The 14218-nt window shown below is 43.3% G+C and overlaps 1 protein-coding gene across 1 annotated transcript in view; it reads right to left on the bottom strand.

Annotated features, from left to right (window-relative positions):
• Positions 1 to 280: 280 nt before the first annotated feature.
• The window catches only part of SAP30 (Sin3A associated protein 30), a 32409-nt gene continuing 18471 nt past the window's right edge, over positions 281 to 14218 (bottom strand). Inside the window, exons 3-4 of the mRNA XM_082243893.1 lie at positions 4131 to 4229; positions 281 to 498 (exon numbers count right to left, since the gene is read on the bottom strand). Coding sequence (XP_082100019.1) covers positions 376 to 498; positions 4131 to 4229 — 222 coding nt within the window. The 3' untranslated portion in view covers positions 281 to 375. The remainder of the gene's footprint in view (positions 499 to 4130; positions 4230 to 14218) is intronic.

Here is a 14218-nt window from a genome sequence, read left to right as displayed (position 1 = left end):
CAAGGTAAATCTCTCCAATGGGACACAGATGATAAAAAAAAAAAATAAAAATAAAATATCTGACAGGGGTTAGAACCCTCGATTATTCTATCCAAAATTAAAAAAATATAAAGTTTTGTCTATAGTTCTACTTTATCTTCCACCTTAATATTGTACTTAAATTACTGCCTACCAGGTCAATGATAGATTATATGTCATGAAAAGTGACATTTCTCAACTACAGGCTTAGGAAGTAGAGATACATTTTTAGATGCAACAACGAATAACCTTTTCACAGAAATCACTAAAATAACACTGAATTTTATTTACAACTGTCCTTCCATTCCAAGGCCTCAAGCAAAACGGCAAAACTGTCCATAAAATGGCAGATTTTCTCTAGTGGAGTCCCCCATCAGATTTGTGATCTGCTTTGTTTTTTTCGTTCTTCACCGAGCAGATGAAATATGTTAGTGTGTCCTTTTCATTTACTGGGAGTGTTCTGAAATGGCCTCCAATTATCTAAACCACAAAAACAGCAAGATATAGAAAATATGAAACAAGAGTATATTTGACCCTGGGAAAAGTAGTCAGATGAAACAAATAGCATTGGCAAGAGGTTTTTTTTTTTCGTATTCCACAATAAGCCAAATGATACCAATACAATTAAACTCATTTTTTCTACAAAGTATTTATCTACAATAAACCTATTCTTTGTGCCCTATTAAAGCCCCACTCCAGTCTGAACATTTTTTTTTTTTAGTTTTAGAATGAAAAGGTTTGTCCTGTTCATCTGTAACCACATTGGGGAGAGCTCCCCTCACTAAATCCGGGCATGGATGGTGCAACTTTCTTTCCTGCAATCACGGCTGCTATACCTGTGTAGCTATTGTATAGTCTCTGGCAGGAGGAGCCATCCCTGCCAGGAGAACACACAGTGGTTATTGCCAGTGGTTATAGCTGTTGGCAATATTTGCATGTAAAATCCAACAGGCTGGTTGATTGATCATATAGAGTTTGAATCTCAGACGGTCCCTGCTGAACCGCCGGAGATTTGAACAGTCTATGGCCAGCTTTAATTATCATTGTGACACCAAGACAAGGAAGGCACATGGAGCAATTAAACTGGACACATTTGCTACGTTTTTCATTTTTATCAGAGGAATTCTTGAATTAAGATATTAAGGAATTCTTGCTCAGTGAGTGCACCTATAGCTGTACAGTAGTGCATCAACTTTTGAGTACATGTTAGAAAGCTTTCAATTAAAGCATAAATAATGTTCCATACACATTTCTTTTTTATCCCCTGCACTCTACTATTAAATTATTTTTAGTAATGGTCTTGAAATAAAATGAATGATAACAGAAAAGAAACACTGGCTGTGAATATATATATATATACATACATACATACACACACACACATACATATATACACACACATACACACAAACATTTAATATTCCTAATATGTGCCTGCTGTATCATGTACTTGTATGAAAAAGTATCCTGTTCTCTTTGTATTGCTTCCTTTGTTTTAAATACATGTTGTTCCTGCCAGTCCCCCTGATCTTCTATTGCCGGTCAGGAGCTTGGTTCCTTCCCTATACGGTCCTTTGTCTCGGTAAAGGATCTCTAGCCAATCTTGAACTCCAGTTGTCCGCATTTGGAGACACACAGCCGGGCAATCATCTGGTGAATATCAGCTATTCCCCTCCTTTTCAGGCCACGCATCACCAGTCAGGTTCTAATCTAACCTGTTTGATTTTAAAGTCTAGCAAGCACCTCATTTTTACAAACAGCAAACCATAAAACCACCTAAAGTTACCCCTGAAGAAGAAGCTGCTCAGTCACTTTGAAACGCGTTGGGTACTTACCTTTGTGCTGTGTGGTTGGTTTCTGTAACAGTGGAATGTTTTTTGCTTGCTTATGTTTTAATTGTTCCCATGTATTTATTCAATAAAATGTATGTTTTCTATACCTTTTTGAACCATACTTTTATGTGCCTTTAAAGTCCCACCCCCAGGGGAACCCCATACTTTTTTTGTTCCATTAAAAACTGACCACACTATGCAGGACAGTACAGGGGTGGTCAGTGTCCTAGCTATGCTGGGAACTCAGCCTGCTCTCCTCCAATGATCAAAGTTGTGCAGACATGCCCCCCGCACAGCCATTCACTGGGAAGGCTAGTGTGCCGCTTTTTTCCTCCATCAGTTTCTTATGCAGCTGAGAACACAGGTTGTGTGATACACAAATGTTTTACATTTCATTTCTATTTTAAAAATGGCATGGGTTGTTTTACAAGGAGAGGATTTATACTTAAAATCCATAGTCAGTGTAGAAGTGCCCCTTGCACTGTTGGTTAGTGTAGGCAGGAGATCAGCTTGTTATTGCTCTCTGATAAAGGAACCCCTAACTACCTGATGAGGAACCCTGGCTGAGAAAGGCTGGCCTACCCACAATAAAACTGCCTAAAGACAGTTAACATTTTAATTCGTAACCTACGTTTAAAAAATGGGTAATAAAAAAGGTCTACTTAGACCTTCAAACTTCAGCTGGGATTTCTAAATGTATGCATGTTCAAACCAACCCCTGAGCACAAGCTAAATTACATTTAGAATGTAAATGATATAATATACATCTAAAAACTTTATAACATACAGGCAGGGCCGGTGATCTGGCAATACAGCCAGCACTCCTGTACTGGGCCCTGGTCCTATCAGTTCAAAAGGGGGGCCCAGGCACCTGCTAAGCAGGAAGGCCAACTGTACTGCCTTACTGCTGACACTTGTGGATCCAGTGCAGCTGAGGGTGCAGAGAAAGGTACTGATGAATCTCTGTCCTCTGTCAAATGTGAGACATCAGGGGTCTGTTTAGACAGGGCAGGGCAGATAAAAAAAAAAAAAAAAAAAAAATTCTAAAAACAATTTAAAAAAAAAAAAAAAGATTCCAAATGTTTTATATTGCTTCCTCACCGCCTGTTTTAACCCCAAATTAGCACACCATAACTGCATGCTTTGCACGTAGTTGCGGGGCACTTGCAGAGCAGCACTATTCAATTCAATGGGTATTTATTGATGAGGGTATATTTTCTGCCACGGGTGCGAAGTATAGCATCATAACATCGCAGCCATGGCATTTTAGCAAAAATATCATTTTAGATTTTCGGAGGTGAGGGCGCCTGTTAGGCAGGCTGTTAGCCCTGCACACAGGTATAAAGTGGTGTCTTTAGCGCTAATCAAGTTTGTAGAGTCAAAATTGAGCAAGAGATGCTTGTTCTCAAATCTGTATAGTATAAAAATAAGATGGAGTATAAAAGATGTTATGCAACGTTCATCTCCTGTATTTATCACGAGCAGATCTTTGTGTGCTCCTGATAAGACCAGCTCTGTGCACACACTTGGGAACTTTGCTCAGGAAGAAGAGAAGGTGGTGGAATTTTTTTATGAGTGATGACCTCCCATTATGGTGACCGCCTTTTTCATGAACAGGTCAATGGGTCTTCAGGCACTATTTAAGGTTTTTTATAACACAGTGCTTTAAGAAAGGTATTTTTTTTTTTTAAAGTGGCTGCTTCTCATAGCAGGATAAATATAATTTCACAGAAAAGGCACATATCCTTTCTGCTTCCCCTTAAAATAAAGTAGCTGCCCCTTGCATGATGCAAATGTATATTTACCCCATCCCACAGCCTTCTGCAATGTTAACATCTCATGGGGAAATCATCTCTGTGCTAGATGCACCTGCCCAGTCAATTCCCATAGACATCTATGGGGCCGTCTTCCTCTCCTTTTAACTTTGGGAGCTGGCCCCATAGAAGTCTATAGGGAGCAAGCGCACAGACACTGCCCTAGCAAAAATCATTTCACCAGCTGATGTAAACACTGCAGCAGGCCATGACATATAATTAAGTACACATCTGGAGCAGGCGAGGGTGGGCTACTTTACGTCAGGGGGCACTCATCCTTTAATCCATTCTTAGACTGGCTTATATGGGTTACTTCACATTTTTACAGCATTTTTGCTTTTGTTAAAAAAAAAAAAAAAAAAAAACCTGTAATGTCATAAGGACAAATGCCATTAAAAATGTGACGACCATTCTTTCAGTAATACAAATATACTATGCATTTCCATAGCACAAACAGTACACTCACTTCAACAAGCTGTGCTTTATTCAGTCCAGGCCTTGCTTGTAGTTTGAAATGCCTCTTATATCTTCTTAATGTGTTTACTTGCAACTGGAAAAGGTCCACCTAGAACAATTTAAAAGCTATATAAAAATCAAGGTTGCTGCAAGGATTATTTTTACAACTTCTGACTACGATACCATCTGAATTTTTTTTTCAGTTTCTGAAATGGCCTTCAAAACAGTTACCTACAAAATTGCTTTCTTTAGCACAGACATTCTTGTCACAACAGGAGATAAGATGTTCGAGACTCTATCTTGTAATTTATGCTTTATTTTATAGGACTATAAAACAATATTGGAAAATATAGGTCTAGAGAGGCTGTTTTAGATCATTTATTTGTTATGACTGAAAAGCCATTGAGTACACGCAAAATTATTTCCTAAAGACTTTTTGTACACATAAATGCCATAAGAGAATGTTCAGGACTTTCTGCTGGGCGAGACCATGAACGTGAGACACCAACACCGAGAACAGGTTTAGTCTGAAGCTCAACTGCCAGTAGGAGCAGACATGTTTGATCCCACATTTCTTACAAAAAAATGGGATTTTGTACTTACCGTAAAATTAATTTCTCTTTCTTTAATCGACGGACACAGCGCTCCATAAAAACTACAGGGACTGGGCAGAACAAAAAACACCTGGCTACACCCATGGGCTGTCCTCAGCTTGGTATATAACTCTCCCTCTGCTCTAGGTGATCAGTTTAGTAGAAAGCAGTATTAGAAGAAGTATCAGAACTCCATAGACGGGTGGGTGCGGTGTCCGGCAAACTCAGAGAAAATAGATTTTACGGTAAGTACAAAAATCCAATTTTCTCTTTTGTTCATCAAAGGACACAGCCCTCCAAAAATGATAACTACTGGGACATCCAAAAGAAGTGTCAAAAGAAAAATGAGGGGTGGGGAGAACCCAAGGCTAATCATAAGTGCCCTTAACCAGGACACATGAGCCTTAACCTGGTCACAGGAGACCCATCTGAAAAATAAAAGTTTAAAGAAAGAAGATTGTCAAAGCAGACACCTGGCCCTTGATGGTACTCAAGGTCAACTTCTGATCAACGCCCCGTTGAAGAACGGTTAAGATCCGAGCCACAGAAAAGGATCGAGGATGAGCGCCTATCGACTCACACCAAGAAATGTACACTTTCCATCTACGATGGTATATCTTGCTGGAAGACTACTTCCTAGTTTTTACCATAGTAGGGAATCACTGATACAGACAAACCTTTATCCCTCATTACCTGGCTTTTAATAGCTAGGCTATTAAAACCAGCGACTGTAAAGTAGGATGGTAGTATTGACCCTTGGGACAACTGGTCTTCTCTGAGAGGAAGCCCACAAGGGACGTTTTAAGGCCACCGGGATTATTGGAAGATCGATCCTCGCACTTGATTCCTTGCAGGAACTACGGAAGAAGCCTGAGCCGAGGATGATACAGCCCTTGGCCTTACCGTGGCCCTTGGACACCTGCGGTGTCTGCCAGAGGAACCTGTGGTCTCCCACGCACTTCGGTATCCTTCAGTGGAGCCGAACCTGCTAAAGGAGCTGCATGTAGGACTGTTCAAACAGAACTGTCTTAAAGGTGGATACCACCAGACTCAGAACCTGTATGCAAAAATCGGGAGAGAGAACTATCTGTGTGCCGTTGTATCACGGCCTGTGGTTCCTGAAATGTGCCCAGAGGAAGAACCTTGGGGACCTTAGGTAGTTCGGACATCACCTGACCCTTTGCAGGAATTAAATCCGCACAAGGAGGCTCAGGACCTAAAAAACCTGAAAAGAACAAACTTCCCCCAAATGAAACCCCCAAAAGAAAAATTTTGCGGATCTCCTTGACGCTCCCAAAAGAAGTCCACGGGGCCGGAAACCAGCGAAGATGTTCCCCCACCCCAAAAATGGGTGAGTGCACACCTTTATGCTGAAGGGGTCTTGTCTGGGGGTCCAGAGCAAATAGCTCTAGGTTTACCAGACCAAGGTTGCTTGGAACCTCCCGGGGAAGATTTAAAAGTTCTATTTCCCTTATTCTCCGTCCCAGAAGAACAAAATAATTTTCTTTGGGCTGAGAAGGAGGGCCCCGATCTGCAACGAGGCTCCTTCCCTTTCCTTGACTGTAGCAGGAAGGTACTCTTCCCCCCCCCCCCCGTGATACCCTTAATGATGTCACCCAGGGTAGCCCCAAACAGGTGATCGCCTTAAAAGGGCAGATCAATAGAAGCTTTCTTAGAGGTTAGTCTGCAGACCAAATCTTAAGCCAGAGCACGTGCCTAATTACCATCACTGAAACATAGTTTGGACAGCACAGGAGCTGTATTCAAAACTGCATCACAAATAAAGTGCAGCCCATGGTTAAACTGGTCCATTAAATGAACATAAGCAGTGGGGACCTGCTCACTCCCCAGGCCCTGGCGAAAAAGCTTGGCCCATTCAGTTAGGGTCTGAGACACCAGGGCTGAGGCAAAGACTGGCTGCAATGCTGAACCAGCTAGTAAACATGCTGCGTGCCACAGCCTTTGCTTTCCTGTTAGCCGGGTCCTTAAATGACGGAGATTCCTCTACTGAGATTATGGTTGCTTTATTTAACTTGAAAACAGAAGGGTCCACCACTGGTGAACTAGTCCACTTTTTTTTTTTTTTTTTTTTTTTTTTTTTAAAGGGACTCCTCAAAAGGGTAAGGTACAGCAAAACGTTTTGGGACCACCAATGGTTATTTTGGTTGTTCCCATTCCTTACAGGAAAACCTGTCAAAATAAGGCACATAAAAAAGGAAAAACCTTTGGAGTATGAGGCGACTTACCCATACTAAAACGACACAGTCACGTCAGTGGCTACATCAGCCGCATCCTTCATTTTTAAAGTCTCACGCACTGCAGTGAGAAGTGCGTCTACCAGCGCTTTTTCATTCGCTGCTGGGACCATGTTGGAATCATCCTCACTACCGAATGGATCTGGGGAGGTTTTATTAAGTCCATCAGGCTCAGAATCAGATGAGACAGACTGAGCAGGGGAAGGTGGGGGACACTTCCTCCTGGGCCTTTTCCACCCGGGACACTAAGGACTGCAGGGCCGCTGTCAGTGCAACAATGGTATGCTGGGGTTCCGAGGGACGTGCCACCTCCATAAAGGGGGTCAGTGGGGGAGATGTGATCATGAGGTTCAATAGGGAAAGGAAGACCTTGCAGTACAAAAACAATCTTTTGGCACCACTAAAGGTTCCCCTCAAGGCTCAGGGTACCTATCAGCAGAAAGAGAGATAACAGGGACCCCCAAGGACACCCTACTGACCGGAGGAGTGCCGAGAATTCGAACCTAGCATTATGGACACCATCCATATGTCCCAGGCACAGGAAGAGCAAACTGAGGAAGGAAGAGCTTCGCCATCCCCACGAAGCTTCGGTCGTTTCCGTCTGCCGTACAAAGGGATAATGGCTCCCCCACCCCCCCCCCCGTGACGTAATCGGGCTACACAAACATGGCCACCAGCCAGACGAAGGGAAAATGGCCCCCATGACATCGGACTACACAAACCTGGCCACCAACCATAGACCAGCCAGACTAAGGGAAAATGGCTGCCATCAGCTACACATTCTGCCAGGATCTTCCCTCCGCCCTCTGCAACGCTGCACCCTCAGGAAGGTGACCCCCTCCTAAAAGGTAAGACATACGTTAGGGGAGTCTCCGCTGCACACTCTGCACTGGGACCCCCCTGTACTATACCCACACTGCAAATAGTGCGGCATGCTCCTAGGGGTCTCCTACACTGGGACCCCTCCAGACTACCAGGGCAAGACACACTATCCAAGGACCCTCACAGAGTGTGGGGATAGCGGGGGAGACCCCAAGGGTCCCCGCCCAGACTCCAGGTCCAGACAGGGGGGGGGGGGGAAAGCGAGTGGGGGAAGCCCAGCTCACTGAGGGATTTTAAAGATAGGAGGAGGGAACTTGTAGGCAGGTCCGACCGACCCTGGAAGTTACCAGCGTCCACCCCAAAAAAAACACCAAAAGGGGAGAGGGGGGGGCTGTACTTACCCTTCCATGATGGAAGTAACGCTCCAGACAGAATCCTCACCACTGAAGTGCGGGAGCTGTCGGCCAAGGGACCACTGCGACTCGGACCCAAGTCCGGTCATATGCGACCCTGCAAGACATTTAACTCATGGGCCAGCCTCTGTCCGTGAGGCTATGTCGCGGCCGACCTAGCGTGTAGCTGCAGTCTGTACGCGCTTTCTGGCTGGGCGGACCACTGGATCTAGATTATCCAGCTCGTCGTCCAGGACGGCGATTGATTGTAGATCTCCCGAGAGAAAAAAAAAAAAAAGATGTAAGGAGAAAGGAGAAAAACAAATTGCTAGGACCAGAGATCCCAGCTGGGAGCCTAGGTCCTTACTCCTGACTAGACAGAATAAGCATAGCCAGGTGTTTTTTGTTCTGCCTAGTCCTACTCCTTGAGGAGGCAATATAACCCAGTTATGATTTATGGAGCGCTGTGTCTGTCGATGAACGAAAGGGAAATCACAATTGATGGAGGGTAATAAGCGAGTGTATGACTCCGATACTCAGTGTTGTTGTTTGCACTTTCACCAGTGTATTCAAAGCATTGATTCTCAAACTGGGGTGTGCCGTGGCACATGTACATGGATGCCACACTGTCCCCTTTCCAGCAGCACCATCCTCCAGTGTCTCAATGATCTGATAGGAAGTTGGTTATGTGACACGGCTTTGTCCACTGGAGAGTCGCAGTAGGAAGAAAAAGAAAAAATATTGGATAGACCAATTGTCTAAGCAGCTATGGACTCTGCTGTCTATTTTGGGGGAGTCCACCTACTGTTTCAACATAGTGCTTTTGAGGCAGACTTAGGGAGCCCAAACATATCCATTAGCATTGTACTGATAATGGTTATAGTATTGCTTCCTTAGATAATAAATTCACCTTTCATAACATGTTACAGGCTACACCCATATTAAAAGGGTGTAACATGTAATCAATGCACCAGCCCTTGTAGGATCACCTAATCCCCATGGTGACAGCAGACCGGGGTATCTTCTCCCAATGCCTGCTGCCACAATTTAAAACAGACACGCCAGAGCGGGGCTCTGCCCACGCCACTCATTCACAGTCCTCTGTGAATGGAAAACTACAAGGTCCAGCAGTCTTTGCAGCTGTCGGCTTGTAATTGTCAACTACCACGGCACTCTGAGCGCTGATCACTGGAGCAATGCTTTCAAAGCTCCCGAAACAAAAAAATATAAATGCACATTTTTTACCTGCAAAAAAAAAAACAAAAAAACAAAAAAAAATGTTAAAAAAGGTGAACTTATCCTTTTAAAGGGTAACTCCACTTTCATGGAGTAAAAAATAGCAAATAAAAAAATAAATAGCATATACAATTGTAACACAAGTCATATTGTAATTTAATGTTTTTAAAAATTACCTTTCCTTTTCAATCTGCAGCTCTGTCATTTTTGTAAAGTGCAATGCAATATGGCTACCTGGAGGGGTTTTGTGCACAGAATGTGTACAGAACATCCCCAAGAAATATAATTTCCTGCTTGTGTGATTGGCTTATGGATTTTTCCAGAAGGCTACACTAAGATACAAGTCAGATTTTTGGCATCCCCTGCAACAAAAATGTTGTTGTTTTGGTGATACTTCCAAAGGTCTAAAAAGATGCAGACCCAGCAATTTTCCTTATTAGAGCCCTAATTCTGCAGCAGCTGGTTGATAATTACAAAACCACTCCCATCGGCACAAAGGAGCAAACAGTTTTTTCTTCAGAATAACAAAAAGGTAGGAATCTCCCACAAAGTTTGTTAAAATCCTTAACACAGATCTTAGTGGAGTGGAGTTACGCTTTAAGATGTATGTCCTGTAGGGTGGGGGAAAATAAATGGAAAAACAAAAAAGGACAGTTTTTTTTTAACCTAAAAGGAGAAATTTTGCCTTACGAAAAAATAAACCTACATATTCACCTCCATGCTGCAGCATGGGTGTGATGCTACAGCTGTCCCACCTTGGCACTAAGACCAAAAACGGAGAAATCACATGACTGCTGATCACTCAGTGATCAGTCTATACTCCAAGCAGGCAACAGTCACCGCTCAGCTCTGCCACTTAAGCGTTCACTGGAGCACAGGCTGGCAAGGGGATGGGCACAGCAGGCTCTGGCTCTCAGCCATGTACCAGCTGTCAATCAGGCAGCCGGGTGGATCCCAACAATATTGTCAAGATCCTTTCAGAGCCTGGCATAGCAGTGCCCCTTCAACTGATAGCAGACAACAGCCCCCTATTAGCCGACTCTGGGTCACAGGAGACCAAACGTAAGTGTACTTCTGTGACAAACAAAAGGCGTATGGCCAAAAAATTTGGGCCTGAAAAAGAAGTTTGAGAACCAATGATTTTTAACATGTTACTAATCACAATGAAAGCAACCATATTGTCAATATTTTTGATGAGACACTGCTAAATGCTGATGGATGGTTTTACAGCTTAATGATCTAATGCAGCTTATTAGAAAGCCTTGCTGCGTGTCAATAGACGCAGATAGCCTGGCTCTGGGTTGAGCATGCATGGATCCTGCATAGCAAGCAGCAGAAGTGAGGAGCCAGGAGCACTGACAGGGGACCCCAGAATAAGAGGTTCTGGGCTGCTCTGTGCAAAACCATTGCACAAAGCAGGTAAGTATAACTTGTTTATTAGGTTATTAAAAATCACTGTAATAGATAGCGAGATCAAACACAATACCAAATCAGTCAAATTTAAATAAACAGGTAATCATTAACTGTATTTTTTTGCTTTTTACATAGTTGAGAAGGGATAGACCTTTGATCAGGTTTTTAGGCCTGTTTGTACCCCAATGGGAGAGGTTTTGCCATTTCCTGCATGGTTGACGCTCAACACATTGCTGTTAGTGGAATTCCTCTTAAGCCCTTTCTCTTTATATTGCTATGGAGAGCCAGTAAGCATGAATGTTTACCACTGTACTCGCTGATATTTAATTTACAAAGTTAACAAAAAAAATATAGAAGGCGTTTTTGAGGGGTGGGTAGGGGTGAAGAACAGAAAGTTGGGCTCAAGGCAATGCCCAGGCTGGCAAGCAGACAAGAAGTAATAATGTATTTAGTCACACTTCAGATGGGAACAGAGAAATTTCAAAATCGACAACATTCTGACCGTAAGAACAATGGCTACGTATTGCACTTAAGATTCTGTGCTATGACCAGCAACTTATAATAAATCACAAGACTACTCAATAAAATGGGAATGCTCTACAAATTTGAATTGCTGTTTGTGTAGTATGTGCATTTACCAAAGGATATGTATAATTATGGAGGGAGTACACGTGGTAAGGGCAATATGCTAAGAACTTGATTTACCAAAGTGTGATTTGCTTTGAAGAGATATACTATAGCCAAAAGTATTGGGACACCTGCCTCTACACACACATATTATATATATGAACTTTAATGGCATCCCAGTCTTAGTCCGTAGTTTTCAATATTGAGTTGGCCCACCCTTTGCAGCTATAACAGCTTCAACTCTTCTGGGAAGGCTGTCCACATGGTTTAGGTGTGTGTCTATAGAACATTCCTATGACCATTCCTCCAGAAGCACATTTGTGAGGTCAGGTACTGATGTGGACGAGAAGGCCTGGCTCGCAGTCCCTGCTCTAATTTATCCCAAAGGTGTTCTATTGGGTTGAGGTCAGGGCTCTGTGCAGGCCAGTCAAGTTCCTCCACACCAAACCGACTCATCCATGTCTTTATAGACCTTGCTTTGTGTACTGGTCCAAATCATTTGGTAAAGGGGAGATTATAGTGTGGGGTTGTTTTTCATGAGTTGGGTTTGGCCCCTTAGTTCCAGTGAAGAGAACTCCTAAAGCGTCAGCATACCAAGACATTTTGGACAATTTCACACTCCCTACTTTGTGGGAACAGTTTGGGGACGGCCCCTTCCTGTTCCAACATGACTGCGCACCAGTGCACAAACAAGGTCCATAAAGACATGGATGAGCGAGTTTGGGATGGAGGAACTTGACTGACCTGCACAAAGTCCTGACCTCAACCTGACAGAACACCTTTAGGATGAATTAGAGTGGATACTGCGAGCCAGGCCTTCTGCTCCAACATCAGTGCCTGACCTCACAAATGTGCCTCTGGAAGAATGGTCAAACATTCCTCCGGATTAAGACTGGGATTCCATTAAAGTTCATGTGTGTGTAAAAGGCAGGTGCCACAATACTTTTGACAATATAGCCTATAAAGTGAGCCTGGATCTGATTCACTAATGTGGAAAGGGAGCTAAAGTAAGCCTGTATTCACTGCACACATCCAGTCATGTGAAGGGGATTTATTTTTCAAGTCCACAGAATCACTTTAAACTGAACAAATCAGGCCACAGAAGGACATTAAACTAAGTGCCCAGCAGCCAGCCCTCATTAGTACAGAGTGGCCTAGTTACAGCACCTTAGTAAAAACAGATTATACAGTAAGTGGAAGCAATGCAGCACATCAATCTACCTCTGCAAAGTGTGCTGAAATAAGAAACCCTACATAGGTTAGAAATGCTGTAAGTTCTTGGATAGTCTATGAATTTAAGGAACACACGCTGATGTCTGCTCAGTGATGATTAATGACTGGTTACATAGTTAGTGAGGTTGAAAAAAAAGACATCCGTCCATCCAGTTCAACCTATGAGGTGTGTGTGTGTGTGTTTGCTGTTAACCGTACATTGAATACCCCTGTATGTTGTGGTCTTTAAGGTGCCCATCTAATAGTTTTTTGAAACTATCGATGCTCCCTGCTGATACCACTGCTTGTGGAAGAGAATTCCACATCCTTACTGCTCTGACAGTGAAGAACCCCCTACGTACTTTAAGGTTAAACCGCCTTTCCTCTAGTTTTAGTGAGTGGCCACGTGTCTTATTGTATTCCCTTTCTCTGAATAGTTTGTTTCTTATGCTAGGGTCGCCAGTACAGTATTTGTACATTGATATCATATCCCCTTTCAAGCGTCTCTTCTCCAGAGAGAATAAGTTCAGTGCTTGTAGTCTTTCCTCATAGCTGATGCCCTCCATTCCCCTAATTATTTTTGTTGCCCTTCTCTGGACTCTCTCCAGTTCCAGTACATCCTTTCTGAGGACCGGTGCCCAGAACTGGACAGCATTAATGTATGCCGGTGATTAATAAGACCAGTGATTAATTTATCTTTGGGTGAATGAGAAGGCTCTTTTCGATCAGGAGATAGATTGGGGACTGTGGAAGACAGGGAGGATCAGAAAAAAAAAAAAAAAGGATCAAACAGCCTTTTTACACAATGCGGAGGATAACCTACAATGAGTATAACAAGCATGCCTTACTGCAGATACAGACTGATTTTACTGTTGTGGGTTTAGTAACACTTTAATGTTCTACATGTGCCATTTGCCTGTGAAAAATCGGCTTAGACTTAAACAAGACCATCACTCAAAATTGAGTGTACCGCTCATTTCCCCCCTCCACTCCCTACTGCATTTGAAGTTTCATTTTTGGGAGGGGGGCGGGTATACCTTTTCTTGACATGTACTCACTCCCACTGCCTCAATTCTTGTCTAGATGAGAATATGGCCCCTAGCATTCAGTGGGGGTACCATGGGGCAGAACATGGGGCGTTCTGCTGTCTTTGTCTTCCCCCTTCCCTCTATTGGCAGGTTTCTATGGGCAATAGCACTGAAGAACTGCACAGCAACTGCGCTCCTATTGGGGACTTTTGGCAGCTACAGCAGCAGCCGCTGGAGGGTATAAGTAGCGCCGCTCCTGCTTCTGCAGCCACCTGAGGGGAGCATCAATCTGCAGCTCCCCCCTATTTATATTATTACCTTATGTATGTCTGTCATGGTGTTGTTTAGTGGGGGGGTTGTCATCCAGTCTAGTTCTGGGTGGACAAGGTCATATTATCTGAAAGTGGTCTGTGCCCATAATGTTAGATCTATTCCGTTGTGAAAGGACACAATAATTGTATAATTTGGGTCACCCCTTAAAATTAACGTTGTGGCCAATTCTAGCCCATTAAACTCATTT

The sequence above is a fragment of the Pelophylax lessonae genome (genome assembly GCF_965119305.1).
Source record: "Pelophylax lessonae genome assembly, chromosome: 1".
Classification (NCBI taxonomy): Eukaryota; Metazoa; Chordata; class Amphibia; order Anura; family Ranidae; genus Pelophylax; species Pelophylax lessonae.
Note: the sequence above shows the minus strand (reverse complement) of the source record. Positions and strands in the feature narration are given on the sequence as shown.